At 41.0% G+C, this 19,905-nt stretch overlaps 1 protein-coding gene across 1 annotated transcript in view; it reads left to right on the forward strand.

The window, feature by feature from the left end:
* Positions 1 to 415: 415 nt before the first annotated feature.
* pax3a (paired box 3a) overlaps positions 416 to 19,905 on the forward strand; it is a 34,619-nt gene continuing 15,129 nt past the window's right edge. Inside the window, exons 1-5 of the mRNA XM_034183659.1 lie at positions 416 to 505; positions 931 to 1,166; positions 1,526 to 1,655; positions 2,701 to 2,844; positions 13,321 to 13,520. Of these exons, the coding sequence (XP_034039550.1) occupies positions 421 to 505; positions 931 to 1,166; positions 1,526 to 1,655; positions 2,701 to 2,844; positions 13,321 to 13,520 (795 nt within the window). The 5' untranslated portion in view covers positions 416 to 420. The remainder of the gene's footprint in view (positions 506 to 930; positions 1,167 to 1,525; positions 1,656 to 2,700; positions 2,845 to 13,320; positions 13,521 to 19,905) is intronic.

A 19,905-nucleotide genomic window follows, 5' to 3' on the forward strand; every position in this document is an offset into this window, starting at 1 on the left:
GCGTGTTTAATTTGCTTTATTTAAAGTTGTGCACATGTGTGAAAAGTTGTTTGTGACGCGACAAGTTGACCTCCTGAGGTCGCCCCAGATGCTGTCCAATCACACGGCGCCTCTGGCCCCTGGACGTCCGGGTCTTAAACCAATCAGCAGTCGCAGCGCGGAGTCAGAGCGAACAGAGAGCGCAGATAAAATGTTTGACTTCACCGCATCCTGTCAATGCTCGTGGGACTCTTCGAAACGCGCACTGTGACTGCAGCTGGCCTCCGACAGCTCCGACGGAGTCACTTTTGTCTCCCAGCGAGACAACCTGTTGCTCCTCTCTGTACCTCCAAAAGCCTCATCATCTCAAAACGCAAACTGCTCCAGGAGATCGGCGCAGTTTTTTTTTTTTTTTTTTGCGCTGATTGGGAGGCAGGAGAGATGACAGCGCTGACAGGAGGTTTGACGAGGATGATGCGCCCAAGTCCTCACCAAAACTACCCGCGGGGAGGTTACTCTCTGGAAGGTAAAACCACAATCAGGCTGCAGGAAAACAGGAAACATGAAGCAGAGCCTTGTTTGGCCCTGATGAGTTTTAAGGTGTAAATAATTAATACTGCAGCATCCAATATATTTTCAAGCACAACATGCCATTTTATAATTTATAATTTCTGTGCAAAAATGCAAGAAAATATTAAAGAATTTTTGTAGAATAGCAACTTATTTTTATTACGCGTAAAAATGCCTGAATAAATGCCAAACACAACTTTTCAACTTTCATCTTTAAAAGATGAAAAATGTGCATTTTGGCGGATTATCACGCCAATTCTTCACATTTAAAATAAATATATACTTATATATATATTTGCAGGCTTATTATTATATATGTATATATTTTTGAGAAAGTGTTTAATAAAACTTTATGGTGATTTGTGGGTGCGCTCCTGTCAGTGTCCACGCCGTTAGGACAGGGTCGGGTCAACCAGCTCGGCGGTGTCTTCATAAACGGCAGACCTCTTCCCAACCACATCCGCCATAAAATCGTGGAGATGGCTCACCATGGTATCCGTCCGTGCGTCATCAGCCGTCAGCTCCGGGTGTCCCACGGGTGCGTGTCCAAAATCCTGTGCCGGTACCAGGAGACAGGATCCATCAGGCCGGGGGCCATCGGAGGCAGCAAACCCAAGGTGAGACCTTCTAAGGAGTCTCGGCAAACAAATGTACATTTAATACGCAATTACTTTAATTTCATTTAAGTAAAATATAGGTTTTAACTGTGGATAGAAGTTTTTACAGCTGCAACTTTTTTTGTTTGTTTTTTAAAGAAGCAAAATAATCACTGAATTTGACAGTTCTTGTTTCTTATTGAAAATAACACTGACTCAAACGTCAAATTCACTACAACTGACTTCTCTCGCATAATGTTCGTTATGGAAAATTGATTTTGTAGGTTCATGCTGGTTTTAAATTTCAAACATTCTAAGAACAATGAAAAAGCAATAATATTTATAATAAATGTCATTTTCTAATCCCTTTCCCATCAAAGCAAAGCGCGTCTCCAGAAGTGGATAAGAAAATAGAAGATTACAAGAGAGACAACCCGGGAATGTTCAGCTGGGAAATCAGGGACAAATTGTTGAAAGATGGGATCTGTGATAGGAACAACGTTCCGTCAGGTAGGAAAACATATGGCAACAGTGTGAAAATGACTTTGGAATACTTATTGAAAAAAAAAAATCCAAAGCAATTTGTTGGCATTAACCTGATTTTATTGGTGACACTGTAAAAGTAGATAAGTTAATTTAACTAACTTTTAAAAAAGTTTAAACTTATTACATCAAGATTTCAATTGCAACAACTCCTTAAGATAAAAAGAATATTCTTTATGCAATCAGTTTAAACTAGTTTTTTTTAAGTTAAAGGAACATTGTTTTTTCAGTAACTGAAAAATATTTCTTAGTACCTCTTCAAATATTTATGCAACCAGTTTCAAATATTTTTAAGTTGAAAGGAACATTCTTTTTTAAGTAAATGAAAAATATTTGTTAGTGCCTCTTCAAATATTTATGCAATCAGTTTCAACTAGTTTTTTTCCAAGTTAAAGGAACATTCTTTTTTAAGTAACTTAAAAATATTTGTTAGTACCTCTTCAAATATTTATGCAATCAGTTTAAACTATTTTTAAGTTAAAGGAACATTCTTTTTTAAGTAACTTAAAAATATCTGTTAGTGCCTCTTCAAATATTTATGCAATCAGTTTCAACTAGTTTTTTCCAAGTTAAAGGAACATTCTTTTTTAAGTAACTTAAAAATATTTGTTAGTACCTCTTCAAATATTTATGCAATCAGTTTAAACTATTTTTAAGTTAAAGGAACATTCTTTTTTAAGTAACTTAAAAATATCTGTTAGTGCCTCTTCAAATATTTATGCAATCAGTTTCAACTAGTTTTTTCCAAGTTAAAGGAACATTCTTTTTTAAGTAACTTAAAAATATTTGTTAGTACCTCTTCAAATATTTATGCAATCAGTTTAAACTATTTTTAAGTTAAAGGAACATTCTTTTTTAAGTAACTTAAAAATATTTGTTAGTGCCTCTTCAAATATTTATGCAAACAGTTTCAACTTATTTTTTTAGTTAAATTAAAAGCAAACCAATACTTATTATAAAATATGTATTTTTAAAAACTTTCTTTCTTCGATATGTATTTTTTTTTTTCAAGTGAGTGCCATCAGTCGGATCATGCGTTCGAAGTTTGGCGGAGGGGGTGAAGATGATGAGGAGGAGGATGAAACTGTGAAGAGGGAGATGGAAGACAGTGAACCCCAAACAAAGCACAGCATCGATGGCATTCTGGGAGATAGATGTAAGTACACTCCAAAAAAGAAGTGTAAAAGATTTTACTATGAAATATGTGCGTCAACAACAGTGTCATGTAATAATAATAATAATAATAATAATGATGATGATGATGATGATGATGATATGCCTCTGATTTTCAATAAACACGCAGAGAACATTAAATCAAACATTTATCTAAGCCTGAGAATTTTTTTTCTCTCCAAATAATCGGGCCCTTGAGGATGAACTTTAGGGGACAAAGCAGACAGAGTCCATTGAGACTCACACCTCAGTTTGACGTGCACAAAAGCCAAACTCCAGTGAGCGGCTCAGTGGTGTACAAAAAGACGCCAGGGCCTTTCAAACGGGCCAAAGAAAGGGAGAAAACTCTGCATTGACAAAAGACTGCGAGCAGACATTATGAACCCGCAATGAGCGATGAATTATTCAAGGAGACCGTTATAGACTGCTCAGAAAACTATGTTTGGCGTTTTTTTTCCTCCTTTCCCGCTATTTACAGTTTGGGAGGGAAAAAAAGATGTTGCGCAAAAATAGACAACACCTGCTGATTTTGCTACCTGTTGAGGTCTGAAGAACGTTACCGCAAAAGGAAAAAACAAAAACAAAAAAAAAAAACAAGTTTTTTTGGTGCAGTTTTAACCATATGCGATGACGCGCAGTCGTTTTTAGCCAACCTGCTTCCATTTATTGTCCATGAACATCGGACAGGGGAGAGAAGAGAGTCATACAGCACTTTGAAACTGCACTTTAAAATAAAATCATGTCCCCCCCATACGGAGACTAAACTTACTGCGTAATTTAACGGACCGGTACCGCTTTACGCACGGCTTCTTTTGTAGCTGTCTTTGCACATTGAGCGTAATGCACTGTGCGCATTGCGGAAAACACCCTTCTCTACTAGATTAAACCCAAACCATTTATTTCTCTTCACTCTTATCTTAAGGAAAGTCCTCCCCTTTTGCGCAAATCACCAACACACTGACCAGGTATAGCTGACTTCTGCAACTACTGAAAACATCAGGAGCAAACATCTTTTCATCTGAGTGCAGGTTGCACGGGTTAATTTGGGGATTTACTAGTTATCCAAATCGAATTTGCACCTTTATTGGTTGTGCTCTCCAAGTTTTAGTATGTGGAGGATGGTTGATGAAATATGACAAACAAAAGTAAGAGGAAAAAGTGCATTTTTCGATATTTATTTGACAAGAAAAGAAAATAGACAACTTGAAATTTGAAGAATTTCTTGATAGGTGACATTAAAGCAGTGCTCCTTATTGACATACAGGACAGTAGTATTCTCTATGTGGAAGTAGATGTTGTTTTTCTCTTTTATAGCTCTTCATTAGAATGTGAAAAGGCTGCTTTGGGGACTCAGAGAGTGTCTTCTGGCCAAATATTGATTAAGTAGGTGTTTGCAGAGGCTATTGTTGTGGCAGAGAGAGGCCTGTTGCTCTCTGCCCCTTTCTCATCTACCACTATTGTTGGCTTTCCTTAAGTGCTAAGATCAAAGCTGACTCATTTAGATTTATTTGTCTGGGAAAAGGGCCGCGGTTTGCGGGATAAAGTACACCGAGCAGCCCTAACATTACCAAGTGTTTGGAATAATGTGGGAAAAGGATGTTTGAAGCAAATGCGAAGAGTAAAATTAATTAATTTAAGTAATTCTAGTGAGTTTCCCCAATTAGGGAGCCAGTGTTGAAAATATTGAGATTAATAGCTGAAGAATAATTTCCTGCCGCATTGACACTGAGTTAATTGTTTGCATTCTGTCCTCACCTTGTTACTCTTAGAACTTTAGCCTCATTTAGCCAATTAAAAGTATCCAAAATCATGAAAGAGCAGCTCTCACAGAATCCGGTGATGGTGTCCAGGGGGCAAAAGGGAGAAAGAAGGAGAAGAAAAAGAAAGCTCAGAAATACAAACAGTCAAAGGGATAAGTTTTCTTTCAAGGGAATCCCGTGGTGCCAAATTGAATGAGGCCAGTTCTTTCAAATGTGCCATGGTGAACGCAGTCAACATGTAATAATTGGTTTCATTGAGGTGCATTCCAACAATCTGCTGCCATTCTCCTGCCTCTATTGTGCGGAGGCAGGCACGTAGCCAGAGGGACAGGAGGAAGCAAGTGCTGACAAAACATGAAAGATTTAGCTGCTTTTGTCGAAGGAGGCCAAGTGGGACTTTGTTTGTGTAAATAAACTGGCTCCCTGTGGATTTGAAGGAGTGCATATATGAAAAGCAGAAGAAAAAAAAAATCATATTTGAAGAGCACATGGCCAGGTGTGATTTTAAAGATTTTGAAATGTGTATTTTGCTTCAGGGACATGGTGAGATGATGATATTTTGTTTACTCTGACACTGATTCAGTATTTACACGAGACATTTGAGAGTATAAACATTTCTGTCACACACGGAGTGCACTGAGCCGCGGTGTACAGAGAAACAAGTTAATTTCTATGACTTTTGTGTTTGTTAAGAAGATGGTGCATTTCCACAGTGAATGAGGCGTAATTGTAAGTTTAGAGGAGTTTTATTTTTTTTTTAGCCACAGGAGTCAGAAGGCCTCAGTTCATCCAGTGGAATGTTTATTTCAGCCACATTTTCATTTTTCTCCAGTGCTGAGGAATAGAAAATTTTTATATGTGGATCTAATTCTGTTTTGAGATGGTTTACAGGGTTACTAATAAATGGAGAATGAGGTCATATCATACATTTTTCCAACAGGCTAATATCGGTCACCAGGTATTCTGAAATCATATTAAAGTTTTCGACCAAAAATAACTTAGACACACTAAGGCCATGCAATTTACAAGTAACAAAAAAGGTCTCAGACCAAAAGTAAGAGATTTAGCAAAGGAAGAAGCAACGGGGAAAAAAAAAAAATCAGAGGAAACAGTAACAGATTTTGCTTGCAAATAAGCAATGAAAAACAAACAAATAAACGAAGAAAAAGTAATTGATTTTGGCTCTAAAAAGTAATGGGAAAAAGAAAGACAAAAAGTAGCAGTTTTTCTTTTGAGAAAATATCAAAATATGAAAAAGCAAAACAGATTTTGCTCAGAAAAAAAGGTAATGGGGCAAAGTAATGGAAAAAAGATTTTCCTCAGAAAATAAAACAAATAGTAGCAAATACCAAAGGAATGGATGAAAGAATAAATGTATAAGGTGTTATGGAATTATCAGTTCGGTATTGGGATTACGCTGCAAAAAAATTGGCAAAAATTTAAAAAGGTCCAGGAAATCGACTGTACAGAATTACATTAAAACACAAGTTCTTGCTAATATTTTTAAATTAATTAAACTAGGGAAAAATGTCTTTGCTGGTTATTTTTTTCTCAAAACATCTTTTTATTTTTATTTTATTATTATTATTTTTTTTTAACAATGTATGGTTCCCTTAAACTGTTACTTCCACTATTACTTTTTGTAGGTTCCTTTTTCCTACCTTATATCCTACAGTCCTTACAAACAACCATTTTGTCTGAGACAAAATCTATTAACTTGCCCATTTCTTTAAATGGAAAGGACCTGCTCCTAGCCACGCCCCCTCCCTTCAGTGATGGAAGTCAGTGTTCTGTTTCTCCACCGCAAATGATTTAGGTATTTTATGTCCTGCCGGAGTCCAAATATGAACTTCTGTTATGTCTGTCACAAAAATAAAAAATGAGGCCTTTCTGGCTAAAATTATACTCACGGCAGGATACTTGCTACATGTACAGTCATTGAATTGTGGGATTTTCAGAATATTTCATATGAATCCCAATAATATTTACCTGTCAAAAGTAAACATAAATTGATTCTGCATAATATGACCCCTTTAATTTGATTCGCCCAAGCAGACTGTTGTGGGAAAACTAGATCAAATTCAGATAGATGGATAGATAGGTGGAAAGATAAGTGGACTCTTTTTCTCAAAAAAAAAAAAAAAAAAAAAAAGACAAAACCCACACTGGCTGATCTGCAACTGAATGCAGACTCTATGCTTCATTAAAGCCTCTTTCTCTGTTGGCACCCACATTGTGATCCTCCAATATTAATTCAAAGGACAATTAATGAATGCAGGCCAACTTTGAAGTAATGGGCCGGGGTCCTGCCCTGAGCCGGCCTCTTAGCGCTGATGTACTCTCCACATTCTCCCCACTAACCCTGGAGTCACATGTGAAGTGACTGAAAGAGAAGCAATGAGCATCAGAAGGTCAAGGAGAGGAGCCCCACTCGAAAAAGAGCTCTCTATTTCCTTGGAAGTATTAGCCAAGCAAAACTCTGTGATGGGGAGGATAAAGGAGTGTGAAGAGAAAAGGGTTGGGGCCAAGAGGACTCTGCAAAGAGGAGCACAATGGGATGGTTAATTGAGTAAAGCCAGACAGCGTTGTCAATCACTTAACTTTGTTTAGCCTCCGTTTTTGTGGTGCTGTTTGGTTCGGCACATTGCACATTATGGACCTGCCGGCGCAGCTCTGCCGCTGTTCTGATTAATGTCCTTTCATCCAAGTCCAAACAAAGTAATCTAGTAGGAAAAAAAAACTTTAAGGGATGAGTTTAACATAGATGTTAAAAGGAAACGTGAGAGAGTGTGTGGAAAGTAGGAGAAAGTGTTGCACGTGAAGACGGCTGCTCTCTCTGTGAGGTTCTGTTGTGGGGTCAGAGCTGAGGCCGTCCGCCGCAAGCACCGTGTGCACCGGTAGCTGTGAAAAAGGTCAGGGGCTAACCTTGGGTCAGTTGCCTGTTAAAACTATCACTCCCCTGGAAGAGAGGTTAGAATAATGTTTGGGGAAAGATGACAACTGATGGGCCATCTTACGAAAACAAGTTTCCGCTTCTGCACCACAACATTTTTATCAATTAATATGACAAAGCCGCAGATTACAGGGCACAGACTTTCAGCTGTTGTCTGTTATTTTGCACGGAATGCTTTGCTTTGTTTGCCTCAGTTTTTTTTTTTGTTCTTTTCATGAAGGAGGCCGAGCTGTGGTGAATTTGTCCCGGGCCGGTGTCCATTTGACTGGAACGTGCGGCTTGACTGGCCCCTTTGCGGCGTCCTCGCGTGCATCCTGTGCCACTGGGTTATCGCTGCCTCTGGTGGTGGAGGAGGAGGAGGAGGGGTGATGCCACCGTGAAACTGTCACCTAACTGCACCCCAGTGGAACTAAATAATAACCACCGCACACTGTGCGTACATAATAGCCGCGCAGGACCATTTTTGTCTTTTTTTTGTCACTTCGCCGATATGAGACAGCTACATCTTTCAACGTCATATCGCTGGGTATTTCTTTGTCGGCGAAGTGCCAAACCTCTTGTGTTCATTCACTCCACCATTTTTCCCCCTTGACCATCATATCACCATGTCTCTCTTTCTTTATCCCGCTCTTTTTCTATCTATAACCCCCCCAGCCCTCTTTCCCAGGCAGCTGCGGGTTCCTGGGGGCTTTTTAGCAAGTCAAGTGAGCAGCCTACTCATTCCCATTTTTTCTCCTTAACTGTTAACCCCAGCTGAGCCCATAAGCTGTCAGTTAACTATTCTTTGCCCCTGGTGCATCTGCTCGCTCGGCCTCTGTGTGGCAAGTCACTATTTTATTCAGTGGTCCGCTCGAGCTCGGCTCTGTACCGCCCGTCTGAAAGGACCAAATCTACTTCCCTCAGCAAATAACTAGTTCATTTGTCTCTTCTGCCCTTTGTTTTGCGCAGCGAACACATGTCACCCAACTCAATTACTTTCTCTCAAGAGCTTTTGGAGGAAGAGCTATCCAGCCCCTACACGACAAGGCTGTAAACTACCCCATATGCTTGAATTCTCTCCTTTTTTTAACTCTTTCCTTCCCCTCTTTTTCTGTTTTCTGCAGGTTTTACCCCCTTTTTGGTTTTTTCCAACATTTTTGATTGTCATTTTATGCAACTATTTCCAACTTTTGCATGCCGCTTTCATTCAGGGGCATGTGTGAATTTCTGTGCACGTGCGTGCACATGCATGGATGTGTGTGCCTGTGCATGTCTCTTCATATTAGCATCTCTTGCAGGGGCGGGAGGGGGATAAATAGCTCGACGAGGCCAGTCCTGGCCAACGTAGTCGACCCAGTAAACAAGAGCAGCCTTTATTCTCTTGGTTGGAATCTTCCATTGAATTTTTGTTTTTTTTTTCCTCTTTGCCTGCTAGAAGCACGGCAGCTGCAGGTGAAGCTAATAGAACTGGACATTCTTCAGGTTCACATCTGTGAGATCCTCTGGTTTGTCTTCCCTGCCTGTCGATCTTCTCTCTTGATTGATAAATGGTTCTGGTCACCATTCCCCTTTGGTGTTAGAACCTTATGCATTTGCTTAATGTATTTATTGTTTTATTAGCGCATCTCATTAGGGAAAGTAACCTGTTGAATCCACTTGTTGAAGCCTCACTTATCCACATACTGCTGCACTCTGATCTGCATTGAACAAATGCTCCGCTATCCATCTCACCATCTACATTACCGCCTTATTAACTCGCTCTTAATTTTGAAATATCTGTTTTATCAATCATTCTGCATCAGCCCCAATTTGAGGGATAATAATTTACCTTTCTATTTAGATTCTTGTCAGTGCCAAAGCCAAGCCGTGAGCGGCTATAGAGTATTTTCAGCTTCCCAGTTGCTTTAGCTGCAGCGTAAAATTTGATTTGGGTGTTTAAGTAAGGAGGTCGAGGCCTCCCTTTGTGTGTTTCGTATCCTCTTCTGCTGTTTGTTGAAGAGAATGTGTGGGAACGAGCCGTTCTGAGTCGGCTTCTTCTCCAACGTGATCCACAGTGGAGAAGTAAGCTCATCCAAAGACGTCCAAACCACGCGGGTTCAGAGAATGTGAAGTGAGGATGAGTTGGAAGGGTACAGTCCTCTTTTAAGACTGAGAGGCGCAATGCTTTCTCACACCCGACGTCCCATTCTCCTGCATCTTCTTCAGGTGGCTTCAACCTCCCATCTCCTCTCCCTTCAGCTCCCCCATCCCCCATCTCTGTGTCCCTCAGGCTATGGAGGGAGGGGATGAAGGGCTGCTCCCCTGCTGTGCCTCTCCACAGTCCCCATTGGCCCTTCTCTGGACCTCATTGTGCCCTCCCTTCATTCCCCCACTCAGCCCCTGGCTCTATAGCCCCCATCTCACCCTACAGACCCCCCTTACACCCCTGCTGGGCAGGTGACAGGCCCCTGAATGCGGGCCCGGGCGTCCCTGATGGCTCCTACAGATGGAGCGTGGTAATCGGTCCAATAGAGGCCTGCCACAGGCTTTTCCCTGCTAAGATACAAAGGGTTGGCCACTTCACTTCCACAAGAAAAAGTGAGAGAGGAAGAGAGAAATAGAGAAAGAGCAAAGCAGAGGATGACAAAAGCAACACTGTCATCTGCCATTAACGGAGAGCCTGTGACGGAGTGTTTTCTGTGTAAACACTAAAAATGAAAACAGGGAGGAAAGACAAGGACAGGTCCACCCCCACTCTGCCAACAGGGAACTTTCTCGTCTGAGGAGTTTTATGAGTTCTCCTTCGAGATCTTTTCATTTCTGTGCCATCGTTGCTTCCCTGGTTCTTCTTTCTTTGTTCTTCTGTCTTTCAAGTGTTAATTGCATTGTTCCTCTCTTAGTTCGCCCATTCTTTAGGCGCTGCTAATGTGCTGATGAATGAACTCATCCAAAAAATGGATTGTGAAAGTCTTATATAAATACTTCATGACACAAAAATGTATGTTAGCCATTCCAGGGTGGTAGCTATAGCCAGGTATTGCTCAATGGTGGTGAAGAGAAACAAAGAACAGGAAAAAAGTTACGGACAAAAAGTAACAGGTTTGGCTAGGAAAAAAAGTAATAGGAAAGAAAGTAATATCGGGATTTAATTACTATATAAATGTTTATTTTCACATCATTATTTACATGGAAGGTCTTTAGGGTTATGGTTAGGTTAGGGGTTAGAATGCCATCAATTTCTTAATCAGTAAAACACCCATCATAGTGTTTTACACTATGTCACAAAGTCAACGCACCAATATGCTCCATTGCCACAATACAGTGATACTTTTTTCCCAGTTACTTTCTTTTCTGCAATCGTCAATGGCAGACTACAGATTGGTCAACATTTCATCATAGTGAAAAGTATGCCACAGTAATTATCTTGTGAAGATTCCCAAAAGGTGTAGTTTGGACTATCTCTAACTCGATATTATGGAGTTATGGGGTAAAAACAGCAGAAATGGTGACAAAGCTCATTTCAGTTTGTACAGGGGTCAAGATTATAGGAACCATAAATCCGATGGTTTGGACTATACTGAATGCTTGGTCTCGAATGGTCAAAGAAGGTCAACAGTCCATTAGACTCTACGACATATATATCCCCCATAACAGATGGTGGAATTATTCCTTAAAACCATATTGGCTTAGCCAAAAAATTGCTTCAGTGAAATTTAGAGCAACTTTTACTTTTGACCCCTGTACAAACTGCAATTCCTTTATCACCATTTTTTATTTTTTATTTTTGGTGATGTTACCTCATAACTCCATAACATTCAGTCATAGATTATACCTTTTTGGAATCTCTGTGATCAGACAAATAATGTGGTACTTTTCAATATGACTGGAGCATTGTTAAATGTTGACCCCTCTGTAATCCTTCACCGATCCCCTACCAGGCATACCAAGGCTGGATTGAAAGTGTTAATTTGTCCCCTTAAATGGTACCAAAAATCTGCTTGTCCCATGGATTAAAAATGTTTTTTGCCACCAAAGACATCATGTTTTCAGTGCTGTTCACCTTTTAGCAGGGTTAAGCAAAAATTCTGAAAACAATTTACTGGAAACTTGGTGGAAGGATGGAGAATGGGACAAGGAGGAAACCATTAACTGTTGGAGTGGATCTGATTAAGGGGTCGGATCCAGGAATTTGTCATTTAAAAATTCTCGCAATGTTAAAGAAAGTGAAAAAGAAAGAAAAAAAAATCCCAGCTCTACCTCCCTTAATGAGATCCCTTCTAAAAGTTCATGGGTTCCTCCTTGGCCCATACCTCATCTTTTTACCAGGGTTGAAGGAAAGTGGTTATATATATATATATATATATAAATCAACATATGTAAAGTGCTCATATGGAAGAACAGATAAGTTTTGGTTTGTTGGTGGATATATATATATGTTCTCTGAGTGCTGTTCTAGTTAGAAAAGTATCCAGTTTTATTTCCTTGGTGTGTGGGCCTTCCTGTTATGCCTCTTGTCCTATAAAATTTGCTCCAACTGGTCTCCAGCCACATCCTTACCTAAACAAACCACATCCCAAACTCAGTCCAGGAGAATGTGAGCGTCCAGCCAATTCCCTGTGAGCCTTTATGCCAGCATGGCGCCCTCAGTTCAAATGTAATAAAGAGCTCTTCTCAGTGTCCAAATCTGATATGCCGGCGGTACGGAGTGCTGCAGCATTCCCCGAGACAAAATCCGTGTGTAATGCCTGGGCAGACACACACTGGCAACCGGCACAAACATTTCCTGCTTGGCTCCGGAGACTCCAGAGGCAGAGGGAGACCCCCCCAACCCACCCAACCCTCACCCGTCTGCCCCCCGCCACCCACCGCATCCATGTCTGACTTGGCACTTTTTAATTAAATCTTTAAATCTGAAGAGTCTGGACCAACAGACAAGCTTGAGTCCTCTTTCTCTTGCTCACACCTGTCTCTGTGCTTTTATCCTGTTTCACTTGTTTCTTCGTCTGAATAGGTGTTTGTGGCGTAGCCTCAGTGTCGAAAAAGGTGCAGTGAACCCTCCTCATAGTGAAGTAAAGATTTAGGAGGTCCCCTGGGCTGGATTTGGGAGAGCATTCCGACTCTTTCTCTCCCTCTGGGTTCAAAACATTGTCATAGACCAATTTCACTGAGTGAAAGCCCACAGCTTAGACGTGGCAGATGCATGTTTGTGTGTGTATGACTGAGAAAGAGATGGGGCAACGCCGACATGTAGCCGTAGACAATAGCAGACTGTCACGCTAGTTTCTGGAGGCTAATCATTATTTAATATATGGTAACCTCCCCCAAAAGCAGTGACGGTCCTTCAGCATGATTCCCAAGGCTTCATTGACTCCCTTCTTCTGCTGAATTAGATCCCAATAGATGTCTTCAGATACCCAGCCTCTCTCTCTCCTGCCCTCCACTGAACAAACAGATTACAAAGCACCTGCCTGCCGTCTGCTATGTGCCATATCAACACAGAGCGCAGCATGGCTAAGACTGGGAGACGCAGTGTTCCTGGGAATATGTGCCCTGGAGGGATCCATCCTGCTTTAATCCATGTTCAAGCAGCCATGCAGGAACCACTGATTACTTCAGGGGGGACTCGATCTAAAGCGGCTCTGTATCACGTGTGGCACTCAGCATGATCTACTGTCTCAGATCTGTCTATTGTATCCCAGAATTGTTGTCAGTGTTTCCATTCTGTATGAGTTTGACTCTACTTTTCCAAAGTTTGCAGCCAAAGGGACACTCTGTTTTGCTTTTCCAGCAAGTCACTCAGATGAGGCCTCTGATGTGGACTCAGAGCCGGGCCTGCCTCTGAAGAGGAAGCAGCGGCGTAGTCGGACCACCTTCACCGCAGAGCAACTGGAGGAGCTGGAGAGGGCCTTCGAACGCACGCACTACCCTGACATCTACACACGAGAGGAGCTGGCTCAGAGGGCCAAACTGACAGAAGCCCGAGTTCAGGTCAGATGGACATAAGCACAGAGGACAGCGGTCCAATTTTTTTTTTCCCATTTGGGACTTACGAAAACATATTTGAAAACACATGAATTTTCTTAAAGAGGCCCGACCTGAAATAGACAACAGGATAAAATGTTGTAGAAATTAATGAAAAACTACATTTTTACCCTGCAGGCCACCGATGCAGCAGAGCATTACAGTTACTCAAGCATGTCTGTGCACAAAATAACTCCCCAGACTTGGCAAAGATATTCCTTGGACGAGTGTTGCTAGATGATTTGGAGCAGATGCTCAAAGGTCAAGGCCTTCAAAAATATAGTCCAACCCCCCTCCTGCCCCTCCACAGTTTTCAGGATACCTCTGTACCAAACAGGCTAACGATGTGATGCAAAGCTTATATTACATTTGCCATAATGTTGTATAAGTGACATCATGATGACATAAATAAAATGTCATGAAATAACATTACTATACTCTGAAAAACACTTTTCTGGATATCTGCAAACTGTTGCTGCATTACCAATGTCTGACATACTTGTCTACTACGACTACCATACTGTCTGTATCATAAAAATATAATGCAATGCTAAAATACCCTCGGCCGTATGAGCATTGTGTTCTTTATAATTTGCAGTTGTTAATGAGACAAATTTAACTCCATAGGAAGTTAGCTTTGAGTTCGTGAAAGTTAGCGTGCAAGCTAACATATGCAAAATGTCTTGTCAGTGACTCTAGGTGTTATCAGGTTACAAAAACAGCATTTTCCATTTTAGAAGTGTTTTTTCCTTGCTAGCTTTTACATAATATACCAGAAACAAAGCTGTTAGCAAGTAGCTACACCAGCAAGTGATGCCACCATGCTAACTTCGGTAAAATGTCTTGTACATACGTTCAGAGGTGTTATTCGGTTCCAAAAACAGCAATTTCAGTTTTAGAAGTGTTTATTTCTTGCTAGCTTTTACATAATATATGAGAAACATGTATCTAAACACACAAAACTAAGCAGTCTTGAAGAGACCAGTGACTGACATCACGGTTCAGCTCTACTCTGATTGGGTGTCACCTGAGTCACTCAAAAACAAAACAGATCAGCTTGATACAGAATGTGACTTTTTAACCTCTTAAAATACATAAAGGTTAGCCATCGTTGAACTTGTCCAGAGTCTGTGCCCCGAAAATGTTCCCTGTGAATTTCAAGAGTCTGGCGGTAGTAGGATTGGACTTATGCTGAGGACAGACAGACGGACAGACACATGGACGGACGGATGGATGCAAAGTCTTCACAATATCCGATGGCCATATTTGACAGCCTCGGGTAATAACTATCATACTGTTAGAGCACACTATTACGTGCACATATAGGATCTGCATCACCTCCTCCGATGCCTTTCATGCTTCTTGAGCTGATTAAGAGGTCACAAAAGCACAGTTGATTGTTAGTCTCTCAGATTCAGTCATGTGTGTGATGGATTGGCACATGCTATAAACTCACGGCAACAGAAATGGTTTCAGAGATTCATGGAGGTTTACTGTGATTCCAGCACATCAGGATTATGTTCTGGGTATATTGGGGGTATGCATGTCTCCCTTATAAAATGATATGATACTCATCGAGATAGATGGGCTATGATATGACTCAGGAATGATAATATGTATTTTAGAAGGATTTGTTCTGGTGTGATTTGAATTGATGAGAATGGGTGCAATATTATGCAAATCTGATACAATGCAGACATTAATTTTGCCTGATAAGTTAGGGGAAGCCACATGTGGCACTGCTGACATTCAAAAACATATCATCAAAAAAAAAGCAATCTTCAGGTTTTAGCTACTGTGCAGCAGCAATTGTTCACCACTGGGGGCAACACCATATACAATAACAAAACATCCTGAGTCTGGGGAGCAATGTGAGCAGATCCAGTGAGTTGGGGATGGTGGAAGGATCACCTGAGTCCGAGGCTATAGAAATGTAATCCATTTATCAGTAAAATTGAGCCATTGATCATAGTAGATGCAGTCATATCTTTTACTCTGAAATCAATTTTCAGTGTGTATTGGTTAATTATTCCTCCCCCCCCACCCAGCACATGTTAATAGTGTACCGAAGAGCAGGTAGATCAGTCAGCTAAGAGTTGATCAACCAATATCTACACCTGGGTTTGATTCCTCGTCATACTTCCAGACTGTGTCCTTGCACATGGCACGTTATCTGCACTCTCTCAGATCACCCAGGCCTTGGTTGGGGAAGTAACCTGCGATGGACTGGTGTCCTGCTTAGAGGGAGTCCTAGACATAGGGGGTATCCGGGTATCAGCAATGAGGTCTTGGTTTTAAATAAATACAAATAAACAATGAACTGAGACACCCACACTTCACATGGCTGTGACAGATAGATGATTACAGTTGAGAGGTGATGATGCACCAGTTGTCTGCCTGGATGGTTCCCATTCAAAGGTTGTTTTGTAGTGTGGTGGATGGGGTGATACATGCCACCAATGCATCCTCCCAGACCTGAATAAAGTAAGAGGGATGGGCAACAAAAGTACAAACAAAATATGGAATCAATGCCATAATTCTCTAAGGCTGAAACCTGTGTTTCTGTTAATGAGTCAGTCTGTCTCTCTGGTGAAAAGCTAAAAAAAAACAAAAACACATATAGTTAGATTGTCATTTTTTTTTTCAAGCCTGTAAATTAGCTGAAGATGTGCAGTAAGATTTTATAAGCAAAATTATAACTTAAATATGTTTATAAGTACATTATAAATCCTGTTGCTCACAGTGGAGGCACTCAGCTCTTGCTAGCGTTAGCTTGTTAGCAACTCATGTTACATGAAGCCCGTTATCATTGTATTATGTGAAGCTAGCAAGTTTTCATGTTAACACTGGCAACTTTCATTTCATAAATACTATGACTAAAGACAATTACTAAATAGTTAGCTATTGGTGGACCCCACCTAACGCCCTATGACTGCTGGGATAGGCTCCAGTCCCCCGCGACCCTTAATTGGACTAAGCAGTTGAAGATGAGTGAGTGAGTATGAGAATAAATTTACTAAAATATATATCTTAAAGGGTGGCATAGTGGTTTAGTGGTTAGCACTGATGCCTCACAGCAAGAAGGTTGCGAGATTGATTCCTGCCCTTTCTGTGTGGAGTTTGCATGTTCTCCGTGTGTGTGTGGGTTCCCTCCAGGTGCCCCGGCTTCCTCCCACATCCACAGATACACAGGTTAGGTGAATTGGAAACTTTAAATTGGCCGTAGGAGAGCATGTGGGTGTGAATGTTTGTTTGTCTTTATGTGGCCCTGTGACAGATTGGCCTCCTGTCCAGGGTATACCCCGTCTCTCACCCTGTGACTGCTGGGATAGGCTCCAGCTCCCTGTGACTCTTAGTTGGTGTAAGCGGGTATAGAAAATGGATGGATATATACATGAAAGCTGTAAGGTTTTTTTTAGGATTTAACTCATAAGAGTTTTCTTTATCACCACTGTCATTTTATTCCTTAGCACTTAAATAAGGCAATCACAATATAATGCCATATGATCAAAATTTGCACTGTCTAGAAACAATCTAGATTTTCGACCCCTGAAGGGGAGAAATTAAAGACTTCCCCCAGTCTGCGTGAGGGATGCTGGGAAGCACGAGGTGACTGCCATTCGGAGTAAAGAAAGGCGGCGTGACGTCATCTGCAGTGGCGGCTGGCCCATAGGGGGCGCTCGGGCGCTGCCCTCCTAGATGTGGAGGGGAAAAGTCATAATATATATGTTTAAAAAGTATTATCAATGTCAGTTTTACTTAATAGTATGTGCCTACATGTAATATGAATGATTAAAACAACACTTCCTCCAACTGACTCTCATTTAACAGTGCATTTCCACCGACAGAAGCAGAGAACGTATCATTCCTCGTCTTGGGCGCTCATTCACAAATCTTAGAAACATGGTGTCTAACCAGATCCTTACTGTGGATGGCATTACCCTGACCTCTAGTAATACTGTGAGAAATCTTGGAGTCATTTTTGATCAGGATATGTCATTCAAAGCGCATATTAAACAAATATGTAGGACTGCTTTTTTGCATTTACGCAATATCTCTAAAATCAGAAAGGTCTTGTCTCAGAGTGATGCTGAAAAACTAATTCATGCATTTATTTCCTCTAGGCTGGACTATTGTAATTCATTATTATCAGGTTGTCCTAAAAGTTCCTTAAAAAGCCTTCAGTTAATTCAAAATGCTGCAGCTAGAGTACTGACGGGGACTAGAAGGAGAGAGCATATCTCACCCATATTGGCCTCTCTTCATTGGCTTCCTGTTAATTCTAGAATAGAATTTAAAATTCTTCTTCTTACTTATAAGGTTTGAATAATCAGGTCCCATCTTATCTTAGGGACCTCGTAGTACCATATCACCCCAATAGAGCGCTTCGCTCTCAGACTGCAGGCTTACTTGTAGTTCCTAGGGTTTGTAAGAGTAGAATGGGAGGCAGAGCCTTCAGCTTTCAGGCTCCTCTCCTGTGGAACCAGCTCCCAATTCAGATCAGGGAGACAGACACCCTCTCTACTTTTAAGATTAGGCTTAAAACTTTCCTTTTTGCTAAAGCTTATAGTTAGGGCTGGATCAGGTGACCCTGAACCATCCCTTAGTTATGCTGCTATAGACGTAGACTGCTGGGGGGTTCCCATGATGCACTGTTTCTTTCTCTTTTTGCTCTGTATGCACCACTCTGCATTTAATCATTAGTGATCGATCTCTGCTCCCCTCCACAGCATGTCTTTTTCCTGGTTCTCTCCCTCAGCCCCAACCAGTCCCAGCAGAGGACTGCCCCTCCCTGAGCCTGGTTCTGCTGGAGGTTTCTTCCTGTTAAAAGGGAGTTTTTCCTTCCCACTGTAGCCAAGTGCTTGCTCACAGGGGGTCATTTTGACCGTTGGGGTTTTACATAATTATTGTATGGCCTTGCCTTACAATATAAAGCGCCTTGGGGCAACTGTTTGTTGTGATTTGGCGCTATATAATAAAATTGATTGATTGATTGATTGATTCAAGCGCCCTTGAAGTGCATCGAAATAACCAATTGTATGTAGTTGCTAGGGAAAATTAATAAATATTTGGCAAATCAACATTGACAAAATTAATGGCTTTGGTGCGCCGGAATTTTAGCCCTTGCTACAAAAATGCGGGAACGTTAGATTGTTACAGTCAGTGATACACGTGACGCTGCAGCTGCTGCTGTCAGTCAGTCAAGAAGAGATGATGGTGACGACGACGTTCGGGTTATATTTATTTATTTTTATTTTGTCTCCGTGTGTTTTGCTGGAGTAAGTTGAAGAACTCTTCGGAGGTTTAAACTAATCAAATCAATGACACCAAAGTTTGGCGGGGATCCTTTTGGAGGCGCATGGAGGGGCGCACATCAGATCTTTCTCGTGGTTTAATGACAATTGCACATCCCGGTTGGAGGAGAGACGTTTGTCTGACTCGTTATTAACCGTGTCAGGCTTCATTCACACTGTCAGCGCGCACACGTCACGGAGGCTGCTGATCTGCGCTCTTTACTGCGGGGTGGAAAGGAGCGCATCCACCTCTGCCAGCTGCAGACTGACTCCTCTGGATCCACTTCAGCTCAGGTGAGCTGACGAGCTGCTCGGATTTATTCCCGAATGTTGCTCCTGGTGTGGAAACGAGGATGAAAATTTAAGATAAAAGGAATGAGTGATTTTTTTTTTGTTTGTTTTAGGGGTCAAAGCTGTGATCTTTATTGGGACAACAGACCAGTTATAATGGTAATAGGGGAGGCCGGGGCTGTTTGTAACAGTGTTCAAAGCTGCAGCCATGCTGGTATTTTGATTTCACTTTACACGTTATGAGGATCAGTTCACAGAAGTGAAATATTCTTTGGAGTATTCCACACTCTAAAACAAATTATTTGCTCAGTTTAAAAACAAAACAAAAACCTAAAATAGCAATTTGCATGTTTTTTAAAGAAATTCTAACTCAGCCACTGAGTTCACACAAGACACTTATAGTAAGACAAACCCAAGTTTAGCAACGCATTTAATTAAGTGGTTTTGTAAACTTAATTTGCTTTGTCCTCTACACTGTTAATTAATTTTAACCAATTTAATTTAAAGGTTCTGGTGTTATTAGTTAGTCAAGTTATTTAATTTAAGTTTTTCAAGCTTCTTTAGTTTGCCTCCATTCCACTCAGTAATGTTCATGCAAAATATTACCTTAATTTTCTCTCTCTCACACTCTCTCTCTCTCTCACACACACACACACACACACACACACACACACACACACACACACACACACACACACACACACACACACACACACACACACACACACTCTCTCTCTCTCTCACACACAAACATTCTCTCTCTCTCT

Source organism: Thalassophryne amazonica, chromosome 12 (genome assembly GCF_902500255.1).
Source record: "Thalassophryne amazonica chromosome 12, fThaAma1.1, whole genome shotgun sequence".
Taxonomy (NCBI): Eukaryota; Metazoa; Chordata; class Actinopteri; order Batrachoidiformes; family Batrachoididae; genus Thalassophryne; species Thalassophryne amazonica.